Source organism: Choloepus didactylus, chromosome 4, assembly GCF_015220235.1.
Source record: "Choloepus didactylus isolate mChoDid1 chromosome 4, mChoDid1.pri, whole genome shotgun sequence".
In the NCBI taxonomy this organism is placed as follows: domain Eukaryota; kingdom Metazoa; phylum Chordata; class Mammalia; order Pilosa; family Megalonychidae; genus Choloepus; species Choloepus didactylus.
The window spans coordinates 167,286,180-167,305,690 of NC_051310.1; the positions used below are offsets into that span (position 1 = coordinate 167,286,180).

Genomic DNA, 19,511 nt, shown 5'->3' on the forward strand with positions numbered 1-19,511 from the left:
TGGCAGAAAAAGGCTGGGCCCTCCAGAGTAGAGATCCACAGCAAAAAGTCCTTCTTAAGATGTTTATCTCTTGAAGGAAAACTTACTTTTGCCTAATGGTCAGTACTTTCTTGGATGAGTTTTCTCTATGATGCTGTCTAGTTATGTGGGTCAGAAAGAGATAACATAAGAACATCTTTCTGTCTGCTTTGCAAATAGTGAGGGAATATGATCTCTAGATGAGTCCAATGGATGTTAAGTCACAATCTCAAAATCACTTCTGAAATTTTGAATACTTTCTACCAGTTACTGAAGGCCACCAAATGATACCTAAGGGCAGTTATTAAGAATTTCAGTTAGACTGCATGCTGTCTGTTACCCCAGATATAGGCCGTTGCTCAAATATCTTTCAAACAAATTCTGACTTACTCTGTCTCTAGTGTCTACACTGTCCTCCTGATCATTATTGACATTTCTATTTTCTATTGTAATTCCTTACTGAGGTGCTAAGTTAATATTAAGTTCTTCTCAAAAGAAAGCAAAAAATATCCCCCCTCCCGTAAAGAAAGTATGTGAATGAACCTAGAGATTTATATTTCTTAGTCACCCTGCATAAATCATCACTCCTCCTTAGTGAGTGGGCAAGTAAGTATTTACAAGATTATCTATCCAGTGTGTAGAGATAGCTAGGTAAGTTTCTTTTAAAATCTCTTAAGGTTTTATAATATAACATTAAATTAACAGAGGTGCAACTTCCTGGGCCAGAATTTCCCTGGCTTAATATTGTGTTAGAATAGTTGGTACCCTTTCATATTATTGTAAAAAAAAATAAATAAATATAAAAACAATAATCAGAAGTTGAACATTTATATTTTGATACTTAATTCAGTTGTTTTCCATGATGGTAACCAAGGGTTTTTACCAACACGAATCAATTAAAGCTTCATAATACCTTTATGAAAGATATGAAAGAGCTTTATTTTAACTCTAAGAAATACTGTGAAATTGCAATGATACATCAATGATTTTCCATGATAATTAATCATCTGCTTGCAACCTGGCTGCTCCTTTCAAAAATACAATTCCTATCTTCCTAGAAAATGACATTTTCAAGGAAATGTCATTCTGGAAAGGTATTTTGCAAGTATTGAACATATTGAACATTCTTCTTCTTTGAAACCTACTCTTAAAACAGCATGGTATGTATATTCTTGGGCAGGTTCCTTTCACTCTCACTTGTGTCCTCTTTCTAACATCTTTTTTTTTTCCCCAAACCAAACCAGTTTTACTGAGGTATAATTGACATACAGTAAATCGTACAAGTGGGCAATGTGATAAGTTTTGACAAATGTGTACACCCATGAAACCATCACCACAAAGAAGAAAGTGAACATATCCACCCCCAGAAAGCTTCCTCATGACACTACAATTCCTCCCTCCCTCTCCTCTGTACTCCCTTCCCATCCCTAATTAGCCACTGATCTGGTTTCTGTCACAATTAGATTGGTTTTCAATTTTTAGAATTTTATATAAATGGAATCAAACACTATGTATTCCTTTTGTCCGACTTCTTTCACTCAGCATAATTATTTTGAGATCCATCTTGTTGCATGTATCAACCATTCTTTCCTTCTTATTGCTGAGTAATATTCCATTGAATAGGTAATACTACAGTTGGTTTATCCATTCACCTATTGATGGATATTTAGGTTGTTTTCCCCCTTTCCCACAACTTTTTTATTGGCTATGGAAGCAGAAGCCACCATAAGCTACATTTGAGTAGAACCACCATAAATAACTTCATTGTTCTTGGCAGACTATTCAGTTGTTTTTTTTTTTTTTCCATTAGGAGAATATATAGTATCTTCAGAATTAGAGCACTTAAAAGTAAAGCAGCAGAGAAGATCAAAAACTCCACTCACTGGAGATTTCATTTCATACCCATTTGTTTGTGAAAGATAATTCTGGTCTTCCATTTGCTTGTCTCCCTTGACTCCCATCAGTTTAAGGTGAATAGCTGAAAGTTTAGCAGGGGGCAGCGACATTACTGCTCTTTTAAGGATTTGAAATACTCAACTTCCAGGCTTAGTTACTTCCTTTGGTGGTTTGAAGATGGAAGAGTCTTTTTGGTTGTTGGGAATTTAGACATTTGAGCTCAATATAAGAGGACAGGTAGGGTTGGAGGTGCATTTGGGCCATGTTTCTTGGCTCATGTAACTCAAATTCTGTGCATCTGGGAGACAAATAGAGTTATCTTCCTTTTTCAGTCAAAAAGGATCCCATAACTGTTCAAAACACCTGGGAATGTATTTTTTCCCTGACTCTGTTTAAGGATTCTTGGTCCATAGAACCAATGAGTTCTCATCATTTTGAAAATTGTTGGTTCCCAGATAATTTATGACCTTATTCTTCTTTTTTAGGAAGTATTGCCTATTAGAATGCCAGGGAAAAGCCACATTTATTAAAGCATCTTCTATTTAGAGTGTGGCATTTCAAGCACTGAAGAGACAGAGAGAGGCCTTGGGCCATGAGAGCAGAGGACACTATTGTGGATGGACGAGAGGCAGCATGTGACCTAAATCACCTGGGCCAGTGTGCTGTCATGTACCATCTCTCTCCCTGTGCAGACCCACAGCAGCTACTACACAGTCCCCTCGCCCACTCTATCATGTGAAATTTTAGAATCTTGAAACAATTCACCCAGTGCACCAGTGATATCAAGATTAAAGTTTCAGACCTGAAAGAAATCTTTACATTAGCCAGAAAAATGCCTGTCATTTATACTTAGGGCTATTGTGAAGATCAAATAAACATGTTGTGTGTGAGAATGCTTTTTTCAATTTGGGGGAGTTGTGCACATCTTCCTTGGAGACCTGAGAACATGTGTGAGAAGCTCATGTGTTCCTAGAGAAGGTGAACTTCTCCTCACCTCCCCTCCCTTCAGCCCCTCACACAGGACTGTCACCCACGTGAGGGATGGCTTGTGTCTCTTTAGGGTCTCCTCTGACACCCAGCCCAGTGCCGTGCACATGTGTAATGCATACTAAAAGTATCTGCTAAATGAAAGAATGAGCATTTGTAAAAGCAGTGTTACAACCATTAACGGCAGCAAATGATAACTAATGGTATAAATCATCAAACAATGACCGAGTATGCCTGCAAGTTAAATTATTTCCTCTATCCTTTGCAAGCCAAAATAGATACAAAGATTTAACCATATAAAATTTAAGCATACAAAATGGTTACAGAGATTTCTGGGTATTGTCTCCTATATTTGTGACAAGGAAAACACCTAGGTAGGGGAAAAACAGAAAATGTTTTTTCTTTGTTTTCAGGATGTAATTCATTCCCTTTGGCAGAAAACACAGGGAAAATAAAAGTGTTAACAAAGATATTAGGAAGGTTAAAAAAATTCCCCAGGTTAACGTTACTGTTTCAAAATCTGAAGACTGTACGGTTAATGACTTGACATCACAAAATTTATTAAGTTTATTTTTAAAGCAGTTTGGTTCCCCCTCTAAAATTCTTGAAGCCTGTGGGAGTAGGAATAGATCTGCCCCAGGCTGCCAAACAAATTTTTAATGGAACTGGAGTCCTTCAGGGATTGTCCTAAATCCACATAATATTCTTAAGTCTTGGTGTTTGCACTGGGACCTGTATATTAGCAGATGTATGTGTGAATAATATACTTATATCCAGCCATCACCCTGGTGACTCCACATCTGTAGAGGCTGCTGCACATCAATTATTCCACCTCAGGGGGTAGAGAGATATTTAGGCCAACATTGACCTCCTTTTTAATCAGGGCTTCAGAGCAGTGTGTTCTGGAAATCGAATGGTCCCTTTAGACAGAACCTCTATTTGGGAATCCATTTGGCCTAATGTGGCCATGCTGGGAAGTCAGTGCGATTACCTGTGTCAGGTGTGGAGGTGCATCCAGAGAAGCAAATGAAAATTCCAGCACTAAGACCCACCATGTCTCCCATCTATCTAATTCTTGCATAAAATATTAGCAAGTCTATCAAGAAAAAATATCAACCTCAGTTTAATGCATTTACCTTCCACACACACAAAAAGGCAACTATTTGAAAGAAATTGTTATTTGTTTGAAGGGCTAAATTCATTTTCAAATGCTTGGAAATGTTTTTATTATCTGAGGTTTCAAGAAGAAAGGCTCTTCAGGAAGAATGAGGAAAGTTGTCTTTATATCTTAGTGCCTTTTTTGTGTGTTTGTTTTAAAGGGAAACAAAGTTTTTATCATGCTTATCTTTTTTATCATAAACTTGGAACTTCATTCTTAAGAGTATAGAGTTCTTTAATTTTTTAAACTTCTGATATTATACCTAGAGGGATGTAGCAGATCATCATAACTGATGAATCAATGACAAATATAGCTACTTCATTTTGTTAGGGAAATAAATATACAGTTGTGGTGGTGGCTGACCATTTATTTAATTATGGGGTAAGTACCACGTGATGAGAGGGTAAAGTTAAATTGATGATTTGGGCTATCTCAGCCAGGGTACAGTTTACATGGCAATTACACTGGGATCATCTAAGTGCAATTGGCAAGTAATTTTGTAAGCGAAGGAACATGACAGCTCATTTACATGGTGTTCACTGAGTAAAATTTGGGGACATTTATCAACCACTTCTAAGAGAAGAGTGATTACACCAAAATGCTAGAAACAGTTTGAAAGCTCTCTGGGAGGTTTTTGGTACGTGTCTCCATTCATTCACTTCCTGAACCTCTGTTAGGTGTGTATTGTGTGCCAGGCACTGTCCTTGGCACTGAGGATCCAAAAATGAGCAAAAACACAGTTGTTCCTTCAAGGAATTCTTTGGTGGAAAGTGGACGTATCTATAAGTAATTATACAACTTGGCAAGTGGAGGTTTGAGCTCTGCCCAGGGTACTCGTGGATGCTGAGGGAAGGGGATAGTGGGAGGGTGGAAGATGGTGAGGGAAAACTTGCTAGAGGTGATAACACCTGAGATGGATCTTAAAGCATGGGCAGGGCTTAGCCAAGGGGGAAGAGGGAGGGCTTGCCAGGCAGGTGTGCCAGCATGAGCAGAATCTTGGAGGAGCAAGACAGCTGGTGTGAGCAGGAACCTTTAAGCAGTCAAGAGCTGCTGGAGGGCACACTTCAAGGCAGACATGAGGTCTGAGAAGCAGACTTAGTCGCTGTCTCAGAGGGCCATGTAGGTCATTTTAGAGGCCTGGACTTTATCCTGCAACCTCAGGAAGCCATCAGAGGGTTTTAAGAAGAGGAGGATCTTTCTTAGGGTTGGTTTGTAGACAGAGCATTCTTTAATAAAAACATGTGTTGAGCTACTACTATATACTAGGCTCTATTCTACATATATCAATTCCTTCATCCTCTCAACAACCATGTCCAGTAGGCACCTAACCTTTACCCCTTTTTAAAGGTGAAGAAACTGAGGTGCACAGAGGTTGCCCATAATTACGGAGCGGGCAGTAAAGAAGCCAAGATTTGAACCCAGGTTGCCCAGCTCTAGAGCCCATGCTCTAACCACCACCCAACACCATGTCAAAGCCCCATTGACACACACTATTGCTATGCAATTCCCTGTTTATATAACACAACCCCCAGCCCCAAGACACACTAGACTGTGAGCTCTATGAGGGCAGGAACCATCCATGTCCATCTGGTTCTCAGCCATATCCTCCAAGCTTAAGACAGTTCTGAACGATCACAAGATAAATGAGAAATGAATGTGGTTTTGATGGGGCCATGACTGGAGACTGTCATAGTCAACCCGACAAGGATAATGACTAGGTTCCCGAATCTAAGGCAATGTCAGTCAATCTGGAGAGGTGAGGATGGAGAAATAAATTGGCAGGGCTTGGCGATTGAGTAGATGCCTGGACTTTGTTGGCACAGTCTCACAGTGCTTCTGATTTCCAACCTCTACACTGAAGAAATGTCTTGGCAAAAGAATCTGAAGCAGAGGGAAGCTTATGCTGCTCTTCATGGAGCTCTTAAACTCCTGAGAAGGAATGTTGTGGACTCAGGATGAGGAATTAGAAGATACTTCCCTGGAGATGGATAAAAATAGAATGGACACATCTGCCTGGGACCGCTAAGGGAAGAGCTGCCTTGGGGTAGATGCGTGGTGAGATGGCCTTTGGGATTCTTCTTTCTTTGAAAATGCTCTCAATTAAAATAAATAAAAATTCTCCTGAGCCATCCATCCTAAACTGCCTGGCTTAAAGGAGATAAAATCAAAACATTCAGGGACTGGAAAACATTGAGTCCAAATGCCTGGGTCACAGATAAGGAAACAGAAGCTCAGAAGGGTTAAGTGACTTGTCCACAGTCACATAACCAGAGCAAAAGGAGGACCCAGATCACTCACATCTCAGTCCAGGCTTGCTCTTTCCCACGTCTTAGCAGCATTTTTGTTTTGGATCCTCCCTTGTGCAGGTCTGTGCTGGGTGGTAACACCATGGTGAAGTAGACTTGTATCTACCCTGGAGGAATTTGGAGAGCCTCAACACTAAGTGTCATTTATAACCTGAAAATGTCATAATGACCCATCTACTACGTAGGACATTTAGAAAATAGAGAAAATGGATTAAAAAGTCCACAGTGGTGGTTTTTTGTTGTTGTTGCTGTTTGTTTGTTTGTTTGTTTTTTGAGCTCCATTCACTGCCAGGCAATGCTTTGAATGCTTTACATTCATTATCTCTAATTCTCACAACAACCTGGAAGCCAGATATTATTATTTTTCTCTTATGTTTTAGAAAACCAAAGCACTGAGAAAACTTCCCATAAGGCCAGATTGTGTTAGCTCCAAGTCACACCCTGCACAAATGATGTCAACATTTTGTTGTCTTTCCCTACAGTCATCTTTTTCTGTGCACTAGGACTATTTATTTTACATAGCTTTAATTTTTATCATAGATACAATTCTGAATCTTAATATTTTGCTTGTTAACGTATTCTATGTATTTTCCATGTGATTGCATAGTCTTCATTTTAAGGGCTGTATAATGCTCTCTCAGGTTTTCAGGAGGGTCTTAAGAAATATTTACTCATAGAAATCTTCCAATACTTGGCACATATGACATTTTAAAGCTAGTATATTGGTGTCTCTATGGGTGGCACTGGGGAGATGAGAAGAGGGACTGGAAGGTATGCCCAGGGATCATGGCTTGCTCCCCCCAAACCCGCCTGGGGCCCTTCTGGGCATGGAGGATGGTCAGGAAGGGAGGAGAGTGCTGGGCACAGCTCAGAGTGGAGCCCAGGCAGGAGATGGCCTGAGGCACGTAGCTGGTGACTTTTCAAGCTTGCACTTTTCTGACTGAACCCACATTTTTCCTCCTGCCTTTCTAAAAAGGCAAGTTTTCATTTTCTTAGGGTGGTAAGAATCTTTTGTGTGGAGAAAGAGTGTCATCAAGTGCCTTATTCATCAGCATATATACCATCTCTTTAAAATGACAGTGGGAGTAAAAGTTCATCAGTTCAATGTGTCTTTCACATTTGGAGACTCCTGACTAATAACCTCTGGTATTTATCATCAGAACAGCCAAAAACAAAATTCTGTCACATACTGTTCTCATGCACTGAGGAAAACATAAAAAGAAAGATTTTCTCCATTTCCCCTTCTTCCATGCATTTAAAAGAAGTGTACGTTTTTAAAATTGATAAACAAACATGAACTTGCAGAAACATCTGGCCTATATTACTGCAGTGGCCTCCTAAATGGCCTCCTTATATCCAGTCTGCCCTCTCAGAATCAACCTTATGCAGCAGCGAGAAAGATCTTTCTAGAACACAGCTCTGCACCAGTAACTCTCTCACAGTCCTCAGGGTTAAGTTCTGTATAGCTATAGCTCCTGCCTCCTCTGCACAGTGTGTCCCAGCCACATAATCTGCTTGTGACTCTCCCCATCAGGCTATGCTAAAGGGTATCTCCAGCTCATGTTAAAGCTGGTATTTCCTCACAAGCTCCCTGCCAACCTATACAAAGCCCAGCTCCCAGCCTGGGCCCCCATTGTGCCTATCTGCCATTTTTCGCACATCAATTCCCTGTTCTTACAGAATGTAGTCCACAGTCTTGTTCTGGTTGGCAGCATGATGCTTTAATTAAAAAAAAAATCTCTTTGAGCTGGACATATGACTGTTCAGTTTGCCTCAGGCCTCACCACTCTTTATTACACATCTAATCTTAAATTACACATTTAGTCTATGCTGGGTCATATAAGGGTAAGTTTTTCTTATCTCTTTCACCCAATAGACTATAAGCTTCTTGAGGACCAGGATTGTGTATTGTTAACTTTTGTATCCATAGGTTTGGCAGAGACTGCTCAATAAATATTTACTGTATGTATGGCTTAAAAAAAACTAAGATTATGTCCGATACTACTCAATAACTCTTTTTTGGCCTCTCTGATCTATCAGAAACATCATAAGGCTCATGAAACTCAGTGGACCTGGCAAATAAAACAGGATCTGTGGGGTGATTGAAAGTGTATGTTCTTTTTTTTTTTTTTTTTACCTTTTATTTAATTAAATTCAGCTTTATTGAAATACATTCACACACCATACAAAACATCCATGGTATACAATCAACTGTCCACAGTATGATAACATAGTTATACGTTCATCACCACAATCTATCTCTGAACATTTTCCTTACATCAGAACTAGAACAAGAATAGATAATAAAAGTGAAAAAAGAACACCCAAATCATCCCCCCCATCCCACCCCATTTGTCCTTTAGTTTTTATCCCCATTTTTCTACTCATCCATACACTAGATAAAGGGGGTGTGATCCACAAGGTCTTCACAATCACACTGTCACCCCTTGTAATCTACATTATTTTATAATTGTCTTCAGGAGTCCAGACTGCTGGGTTGGAGTTTGGTAGTTTCAGGTATTTACTTCTAACTATTCCAATATATTAAAATCTAAGACGTGCATAAGAATGTCCACCAGAGTGACCTCTCGACTCCTTTTGAAATCTCTCAGCCACTGAAACTATTTCGTCTCATTTTGCATCCCCCTTTTGGTCAAGAAGATACTCTCAGTCCCATGATGCCAGGTCCACATTCATCCCCAGGAGTCATATTCTGCATTGCCAGGGAGATTTACACCCCTGGGAGTCGGATCCCACGTAGCGGGGAGGGCAGTGAGTTCACCTGTCGAGATGGCTCAGTTAGAGAGAGAGAGGGCCACATCTGAACAACAAAGAGGTACTCAGGGGGAGACTCTTAGGCACAATTATATGCAAGTTTAGCCTCTCCTTTGCAGTAACGAGCTTCATAAGGGCAAGTCCCATGATCGAGGGCTCAGCACATCAAACCGCCAGTCCCAATGTTTGTGACAACATCAACACCAGTCCAGGTGAGGATGTCCAACACATCCGCACCTTCCCCCAGATCCTCGGGGCTGGGGAGGGGGAGGCTGTAAATATATTTTTTATTATCTGCCCAAATTAATCTGGGATGTGTCACTATTTCACTCCAGCCTATACTAACCTACCGTATCTCACTTCCTATTCAAAGTTCCATGCAATTCTGGTGTTTGAACAAATCGACTGTAGAGTTGTACCGTTTAGAAAATTTAGATCCTGTACCAAATAGATATCTCTTCCCTTGGTCTCATATGGAAGTTGAAGTTTTAAAACACAGTCAGTTTCAACCTTTACCCTTTGGCCTGGCTTACCCTGGTCTTAAAAGTGTATGTTCTTGATATGGTACTGTTAGGACTGAACCACTTTGGATATTTAAGCCTCTGAATGTGATTGTGGTCTTTCCCACTATTTTCTGTATCAGTGGATCCACATATAGTCTTACAATCCCTCATGAGCAGTCATTCTTAGTTATTTTTGATTGTTTTGTTTCCATCAGGGCATAGATTTTTTGGTTTCATTTCATGTCCATATGACCTCCATCCTTCCACCAAACTGGGCTACTCAGAAGTATAAATGGATGGGGTTAGATGTTTTATTTTATATGCTTTGTAAGGTCTGATCATGACCGAAGCACAATCAGGGGCATAGCAGAATTTGAATCCTGCCAGGAAGTAATATACCCAGATCTATACAAGAAGGTGATGCCATCGGTTGCAGTAATGGAAATACCTATTGGTTAACCTCTGAGGTATCATCTTTTTGATAATCCAGTCCTTTGTCTCAGTCACTGTATTTTCCATTTCCTTAGTTATTCTCTTCCAGTTGCTCAGTTATATGCTGCTTTAAAGACACTAAAAAAGATCTGGTTTCCCACAGGACCCAGATTACTCATATTGATGGAATTTCACATAATCAGTGACATAAGACTGTGGTACCTGCCTGTGGCAATCTTCTTGCCATAAATTCAATCTCCAGACAACGTCCTGCATTTTCAGAGAGTGCTATGGCCATTGCAAAGAGACTATATAGCATAAAGCACTGCTGAAGTAATGTGTTACTACCACATGGAAGATGTGTCCATGTATCAAGTTCAAAAGTAAAAAAAAAAAAAAAAAAAAAAAAAGGAAAGAAAATAAAACCCTCTCCTCTCAGCTTCCTTCCCTAAGGGAGGGGATAATTGCAGAATGGGGAGAGCTTATTGCAGACTCCTTTAACAGTCAGAAATTTCATTGACAATTTTGTTAATGTGCCTGCTTGGCCGCCTTCTCAGAGGCCCGTTGTGAATTCCTTAGCTGATATTATTAATGGTTGATGGGTGCACCTGAAAATCAAGCAATATTGTGTCATTTGGGTAATAGTTATGTTAAATGGTTCTTTTCTACAGTATCAAGCTTATTAGCTTATCTTTTTCTTAATAATGAATACCTCATCTTTTCCAATTTCCTAATCAAAGGCTTCCACATCATCTTGAGGCAGAGCCAGATACAGCTGCATCTATTCTATACTCTTGGCTTCAGTTATGCCAAATTACTCAACCTACTCACGGGTCCTTAGGTTCTCTTTTGCTCTGAGACACGGGCCTGATGTACCTCTTCGGAAGCTCATGATTACCAACCATTCAGCACAAGTCTGTTTTAAGTAAACAGTGAATCGAAGAGCACTAGGCTAAATTTACAGTTATGAAGAAATTTCTAGAATAGGTTTCTTCCTAAATTTTGGTGCTTTCAGGTTGATCTCAGGTGTCATTTTCCTGTCCCTTCTTGAAACACAAACAGCTCATTCTGCATAGCATTGCTTTGAAGTCAAGGATTTGCAACATAGTGGCAAAAAGTAAAGGCAGCCCTGTTTTAGCTGTAAAATAGTATACATTTAATTTTTCATAGATATGATATTGTTTGGATTGACCAGAGGCATCAGACTTCCCAGACCTTGCCTTATATTATTTTATTCAATCAAACACCTGTAGCTGAAAGAAGGTAACACAAGAAATGGTGAACGACCCTTGGGTAGACCTAATATTGACTCTTTCTGTCATATTTGCCTGAAATTTTATCTTGTGCCTCTAGTCAAATGAAATGACTCATCATTTTGAAGCCAAACTTTTTTTTAGTCAAAATTCTTTTCTTTGTGCTTCAAGATGATCTGCCTGCCCCTATCTCCTTCATTTTCAGCATCTTTTGATTGTTCTGCTCCTGTCTTCTGAGCTTTAAAAAGACCCCTTTTCTCCATTTGGAAAAGGAGATCTTAGACTAACCAGTGAATAACCAAGCTGTAAGTTGTTCCTCTGGTAACATGTGCAGTTATCCTTTGATGCCCAAGGCCATGCTTTATACCCTCCTAAATCACTATCCCCCGGCCCAGTGTACAGAACAGACTCAGTGCACCATTTCTGAATGAATGAATGAATGAATGAATAATTGATTCCTAAACCAGCATTTATGGTTGGTTAATTTCTTTCATTCAAATTACTTCCTAACTGGGACTGTAACATTCTCTGGCTTTGGTCCAATATTTTTAGCAAGTACAAGGCAATGCATACAGTTGTTGTTCAATGAATGTTTAGTGAGAGCAACTTATGTTATATATTTTGGCATCTTATTTGTGAAGAAGCCAAATTTTGGCATATAGCATTCCAGTTCCCCATTTGTTCTAATTGGCAAAGTCAAAAAATGAGTTTTCTCCTTGAACACTTACCATTGATTCAACAGGTTGGTTACAAAGATTAATCTTCTTTGGAACTCCTGAGGTTGAAATGACTTTTAACACTCCAGGAATGAAAAATCTTTGGAAAAACATCTGTGTTTCTTGAAATATTTAAATGCAAGCCTTCCAATTCAGAGAGTGCTATTGATCTAGTTCAACAGATGTCCACTTTTCCAGCAAACATTTATCGAACACCTTCTCTGTGACATAAGTTGGAAATCAATGTGAAACCGGCAATTGTTTCAAATTGCTTCTAATCCGGTAGCCAAGTATAGGAATTAAATCCAAATTCGGTATAAATTCTACACTAGAAGCAGGTATAAGGAACAGAGGTAATAGAAAGGAGGGAGTAATTATCTCTATGTGAGTCATTAGGGAAGGTGTCCTGAAAGAAGTGGCTGTGAGTTGGATTTCAACCACAATGACAATTCTTGTCTTTTGGATGCCTATCATGAGTGAAAAATGCTCGTGTTATGCTTGATGTATTAATTTTTAAAGCAGTGTCACCTTGTAAGGAACAAACTTTAAAAAAATCAAAGATTTGAAAAGCATTTGACTCCTCAATATAGAACCTAAATCCACTTCAATGTTATATGGTTTGTGAGTTGTCTGAGAAACAGAGCTGAGTCAAACCTTCTGATATTAATGGATTTATGTATATGCACATAAGGCTAATATATTTTATACTGCCAAATTTTTTATGGTTTCATAAATAGTGCTATCACTAACATATAAAAAAACTGAAGAAAAAGGGTCATATGTACCGGTAGAAATTCAGTATATTTTATAGAACACTGCTACTGTAATATAGCCTATGGGATGTGACTTTTCATAAAAACCTGATGAATTTCTAGATTTGTCAGCTGTTTCCAAACAGATGCACTCTGCTAGTCTGATGGAAACACTTTGAGCCCAGATCCCAAATATCAATAGCTTTCAGTATTGCAGATTAGTTTGTCTATTGGGTAAATTGGGCTGTGTGGTTCTTGATAAAAGGTAGCAAGTAATTTTGTATGTGTGTTTTATATTTAACTGCCTCACCAAAGTTTGATGCTCATATTTTTCCTTGCAGAGTTTTAAGTTGAATGTAGACAGTCATTGTGCTCTCAAGGAAGCTGTGGAGGAGGAAGGACACCAACTTCTTGAGCTTATTGCATCTCATAAAGCAGGTAAATCCTCCTGAAATATTGCAAGTCTTTATGTCTCCAGTCTATTAAGAATGAAGAAGCATTGCTGTAAATTACTGCATATATTCACTTCCTTATGTATTATTAATATTTACATTATCAGATTGACCTTCAAGATTTATAAATGTTTCATATACTGCATACAATGCTGTGATACTTATAAAGATGAAATACTGCCTCCAAATGGTCTGTTCATTTTATTTTGGGTTTGCTGTTCACCTCAGTTTCAATTGAAATCACATTCCTGAAAATTTCACATTGACATGCTTTCTGATGTAGGTGCTCTGGAAATAACATTAAGATAATGAATGAGAATTGTGCATATAGTTATACATGCATATGCATTAGGGTGCTTATAGATGTCATTACAGATAGAAGGCAGGCAATCTGGAGGTATCTGATTATTCCCCTGCCAATTCACACACATGAACATTTCACATGTTCTATGCAGGTCATTGTATTAGCAGAGTTTTGGGCCTTAAACCAATTCTTACCCCAGTATGAATGTGTTTATGAGGAACAGATTATAAATAAAAAGTAGTTCTGTCATTTGGTAATACTTATTCTGATTGTCAAAGGCCTTAAGACAGGATGAATTAGAATTTGGCTCTTGCTTTGAGCTTACCACAGCTAAATTGGAAAAGAGCAGCATTAATTGGATGTGCTAATATCAAAGAATGCTGTCTTAATTCTGGTCCATTACTGTATTTCTCTTGAAATTGACTTTACCTATTTCCATACATCTTTCTGATCATTATAAAGTCTGCACACAGATATTCATGGGGCCTTTTATTTGCAATGTGAAGTTACTGTGTTATTAGTTTTATACATCATGATTTTGTTCCATATACAAGTTTTTCAGTCAATACATTGAGTCTAAGTCAGTTTGCAAACCTATGCATCTATGCGGTTTTCCCATTTTTCTGTGCTTATGCCTTATGTCAGATCAAGAATTACCAGTTTATATCCTGAGTGACAAATGCTAGTATGGCAGGTGATGGAAATGGCAGGTTAACAATATACATATTGTTTAAAATGCCTGCCTAACTTACTAAATAAGAAATAGTAATGTGTGAAATTGCAGTCAGGTCCACAACTTGTGTTTCCCCTCTCTTTTTGGAGAAGGACTGAAGGACATGCTGCGGATGATTGCAAGTCAGTGGAAGGAGCTGCAGAGACAAATCAAACGGCAACACAGCTGGATTCTCAGGGCTCTGGATACCATCAAAGCTGAGATACTGGCTACTGATGTGTCTGTGGAGGATGAGGAAGGGACTGGAAGCCCCAAGGTAAGTGGCTTGAAGTTTGCCTCATTTCCTCTTATTTCTGTCTTCTTTTGAACTAGGCGCCACTGAAGTTTTCTTTTACCCCTAAGGCTTTTTGTTTCTACTGGGTAGACTTATATATATAAACAAAATGAAATGGCTTAGTTTAAAACAACAACAATAATAAAAAGCCTACAACTTTCAAGTTTTCCGGCAAGATGTCTTTGATGAAAGGTGGCAGGGAAGGAGAGGGACAGTACTTTAGGGATGGGAGAAAGGGGGCCATAAAACATTTAGTAAACAAAACATAAAGCATCTTTAACATGAATAATCAGAATGGTTTTAAATTGTTTTGTTGCAACTATAAATCACTATAATCAGTGCAATCACTCAGCTCTGACATCCATTAGCCGCTTGGTTACAGCAAATTAACAAAGAAGAGAGAAAGTGATTCATTATCTCATTCCTGTTAATGACTATCAGATGCATTGCCTAATTAGGGGATGGTCATTGTAGTGGGAAGAAGGTCATATGCTTTGCTACAAATCTTTTTGCTCTGAGTGTAAGTTCTCCATAATGGTGCATGCACCGAATACAACAAGTATTTTAGAAATGAGTATTGCCATGCTTTGGTTATCCATTTTAGATTTACAAAATAACCAATGAAGCTATGCAATTGAACTTTAAAAGTGACACTCAATACAAAGTTCTAAAGGTATCTTTGGAGTCACAATGTGGAAAATAATTTTATTAATTTTTTATTTTCATATAATGTCTCCATTGTTTTGTGTCTGTTCTTTCGTGAGAGTAAGTGCAGAAAACCAGTTCCACAATAGACTCAGCTTCCAAACATATTGTCATATGGAGGAATCAGATATAAGAGTTCATGGTTTCTATTCCTGGCATGGACAAAGTAATTAAATCACCATCAGATCACATTTATTCAGCATCCATGAGTATTGGCATTGTGCTAAATGTATACAAAGCAAGATAAACAAACACTTTGTCCACTTAGATTCATATTCTTAATGCAGTCAGAGGAGAAACTCACCCAGCCCTGCAGTGGTGACCCACACAGCCAGTGGAAGGCTTAAGTGATCAATAGTTTGGAACCTCAAATAACAACATTTAACTTGTTTGTTGGAAACAGAGGATAGTATGATGAGCTCACTTCCACTTAAAGAAGGTTCCATGGAGGAGGTCATTTAAGGAAATATTTAAAGAAAGGAAGAGAGGTGGCTTGGCATATGAGCACATATTTTATGAAGAGTGTACAAAGCAGACTTCTCAGGGCAGAAGTAGAACAATTTTAAGGAACAGCAGTGAGGAGAAGATGACTGGGATGGCGAGAAAGGACACAATTAAACACCCCTCTGTTATTTAACAAAAATATATTGAGTGCCTAAGTTTTCTTAAATTCAATTTTATTGAGATATATTCATATACCATACAATCATCCAAAGTGTACAATCAATTATTCACAGTACCATCATATAGTTGTGCATTCATCATACCAATCTATTTTTTGAACATTTTCCTTATACCAGAAAAGTGAAAATAAGAATAAAACAAAGTAAAAAAGAACGCCCAATTCATCCCCCCATCCTATTTTTCATTTAGTTTTTTTGTCGCCATTTTTCTATTCATCCATCCATACACTGGATAAAGGGGAGTGTGATCCACAAGGCTTTCACAATCACACTGTCACCTCTTGTAAGCTACATTGCTATACAGTCGTCTGCTAGAATCAAGGCTACTGGGTTGCAGTTTGATAGTTTCAGGTATTTACTTCTAGCTATTCCAGTGCGTTAAAACTTAAAAGGGGTTATCTATATAGTGCATAAGAATGCCCACCGGGGTGACCTCTCGGCTCAAATGCCTGTTTTGAAAGCTATCCTGTTTTGAGTGCATTCCACATGCCAGAAACTTTTCTAAAGCACTTGTATGCAGTCACTCATTTATTTCTCACAGCAAACATAAAAGGCAGCACTTTTACTATCCCTAATACAGAGAACAGGGGCACAGAGAAATTAAGTAACTCGTCTAAGGTCACACAGCTGCTAACTAGGATTTGAACCTAAGCCTTTAGCCCCAGAATCTATGTTCATCACCACCTACAGCACTGCCTCTCACCTGCACTGCTCAGGGCCAGGTATGGTGCCAGGTGTTAGAGATGAAGAATTACCCTCAGTGCTTACCTCATGGAGTTCGTGGTGAAGTGGGGGGAAGACGGACTTTAATGTAATAATCATGCATTTGCAGACTGTGATGTGCTGTGCAGGAAAAAAAAAGGGGTGTACTAGGAAAATTGATTTAGGCCCAGGGCATCAGGGAGGGCCTCACTGAGTAAGTGACATTCTGTGAGAGGGCCCATGTGGTTAGAGAGAGAGGGAGAAGGGGTGGAAGGGGCAAGCAGGCTTTGTCCGCAAGGGAAGGGTTTTGGATTAAGCAGGGAAATGACATCATTGATTTGCAGTATAAAAACCTGTTTTTGGCTGTTGTGTAGAGCATGGTTGGTAGGGGTGGGGTGAGGGTGGGGGCGTGGAACTGTAGAGATGGCACAATCATCTAAACTAATAAAAGATCTATTTCAGAAATGTATAGCTCTATTCTCCAGACCCACTTTGAATTTGACACTTTTAATTCAACTCATTTTGTAGGGCAGTATTAAAATGGAGTGAAGAAGATAATCCAAGTGGCCAAAAGAAAAGAGAGGGATAAAGAGGGGAATGTATTATCCAAGGAGAGCTAATGTCAGTGTTTCTCAGATACAGGGCCATCTATCTGCCCAGGCCTCACCTCAGATGGGATCAGAATCTCCTGGGTGGGGCCCTGAATCTGCATTCCAGCAGGCTCCCAGAGAATTACCCAAATAGGCACTAAGAAGGCCCTTTTCCTACAGACTGCACGATCCTCACACAACATGAATGAGAGTATGTCTGTCTCATTGCTATTTATAATTGCAAACAATTTGTATCAACTGAAATATTTAAAACAGGGGTATTTGATTAAATCATGCTACATCTTATCCTAATGGAAGGTGCCACTCAGCATTTAAAAATAATGTTTTAGAAGAATATTTGAAAACATTGGAGGAGACCTATGATATGCAAATATGTATTTTTAAATATATTTGAATTTCCCAAATCTCTACAATAGCAAGAATTTTTATTAAAATCAGAAAAATAAAAAAATGTTATAAGAATTAAGAAGTGATTTAAAAGGAAAAAGAGGTGACATTGATCTGAGGGGACTTGAGATATGAATTTAAGTATCAAGAAAAAAAATGAATACATCTGGTTCTTAGTGACTTGGAAACACACACACAGACTACAAACTCTATTAGAATCATTCCAAAAATGAAAATGTCGTCCGTGACTCACATCAGTTTACAAGGAATAACATATTCGTTTTTCTTTTTAATGGTGTTTCTATTCCAAAGCATTTTCATGTCACAGTATGTGCACAGCGCAGTACATCTGAAAGGAGCTACGCGGAGAGGCTTTCATAGGTATCTCCAGATGCAGAACCTGAGGGAGTCACTGAGAGTTTGAGACCTTGACAAGGCAGAGCCAGCAAAAATCCTGGCCTTCTGCCTCCCAACTAGTTCTCTCTTTCCCAGTCTGGAGCAAATTTTCACTGGACTCATCCATGGATAAGGATGATTGTGAAATAAAGTTAAAACATTTTATTTCTTATTGAAGCTAAGGAAACTATGGAGAAGTGAGAATGATCATTCTTTCTATTTGTTTGATATGTTTATAGAATGACTTCCTTAAGTCCTAGGGCAGACACAAAGAATAATGAGAGGCTTAGACTCTGAAGCCAGACTTCCCAAGTTCAACTCCTGGCACTTACTGTGTGCTCTTATGGAAATTACTTAACTTCTCTATGCCTCAGGTTGCTCATTTATAAAGTGGAGGCAATAGTAGTATCCACTTTGAAGGATTTTGATGCAGATTAAAATGAGTTGATATATATCTATAGTGCTTAGAACAGTGTACGCATAATAAGTTCTCGATAAGGGTAAATATACACCTTCATACTGTAATCAGGGAGACAATACATTAACAAATAATTATAAAATAATCTGATAAATGCTCTAATACAGATAGGTGCAGAGTGCTGTGCGTGTGCAGAGAAGAAAGGATTTACAGGAAAGGTGATGTTTTGAATGAGAGCTGGGAATGATTTTGCCAGGATGAAAATAGTGGGTAAAAAGGCCTGGAATGGCTGGAGCCCAGGACCTTGTCGTGGAAGATGATTAGGCCAGCTTGCAGCAATCTGCAACTAGGCTCACAATATGACATAAAATTACCCTTAATGATCAATGATTTGAGCAATAATTACTCATATATCTCTAGTTGACATAACTCAAGCCAGAGTGAATCCTATACAGGTCATATCTATTATATACTATTTAAACAATAATTTTACTTTCCATATTGCACTAAATAGAGCAAACTTAAATAGATTACCCTGAAGTTCTCTAAGACAAAAAGCCAGGTTTGACATGTCAGTCCTCTTTCCATGATGTGACCTTCCACAGGTCATGTACAAATCATGCCATAAAGTACATCTTAAAGCACAGTAGTTATGATCATCTATTTTATTTTGGACCTAAAAGAGGAATTAAAATTAAAACATAATAAAAAAATAACTCCAGAATTCATCTTAGGTTTACTTCAGAAGCTACTAGGAACTTGAGGAGCATAATAGAAAATATAAAGAATATATCTAGGGGGTATTTTTCTTTTTTACCTTGTTTGAGAGCCTGTAGAAAAGGACTTGGTCTTAGAAATCTTGTAAAGAAGTAGAATAGGAGGAAATTCAAAGACTCTGGGAAACTTCTCCCCCAGGACTCGGCAGCATACCTTATTTGTTGTATTTCATTTTTTAAAAAAGTGTTTTCCCAGGACTGTGAGATCTTTTACAAATGGAGATAGAGAGTAGAATTCACCAGCTGTAGAAATATAGTTTCACCACTCACATT

The 19,511-nt window shown here is 38.6% G+C and overlaps 1 protein-coding gene across 3 annotated transcripts in view; it reads left to right on the forward strand.

Annotated features, from left to right (window-relative positions):
* The window catches only part of AKAP6 (A-kinase anchoring protein 6), a 532,325-nt gene that overhangs the window by 286,926 nt on the left and 225,888 nt on the right, over positions 1-19,511 (forward strand). For 2 of the 3 annotated variants that reach the window (XM_037834775.1, XM_037834776.1), the window contains 2 exons: positions 13,139-13,235; positions 14,376-14,542. In XM_037834775.1, coding sequence (XP_037690703.1) covers positions 13,139-13,235; positions 14,376-14,542 — 264 coding nt within the window. The remainder of the gene's footprint in view (positions 1-13,138; positions 13,236-14,375; positions 14,543-19,511) is intronic. The other variant, XM_037834777.1, reaches the window with a different exon arrangement.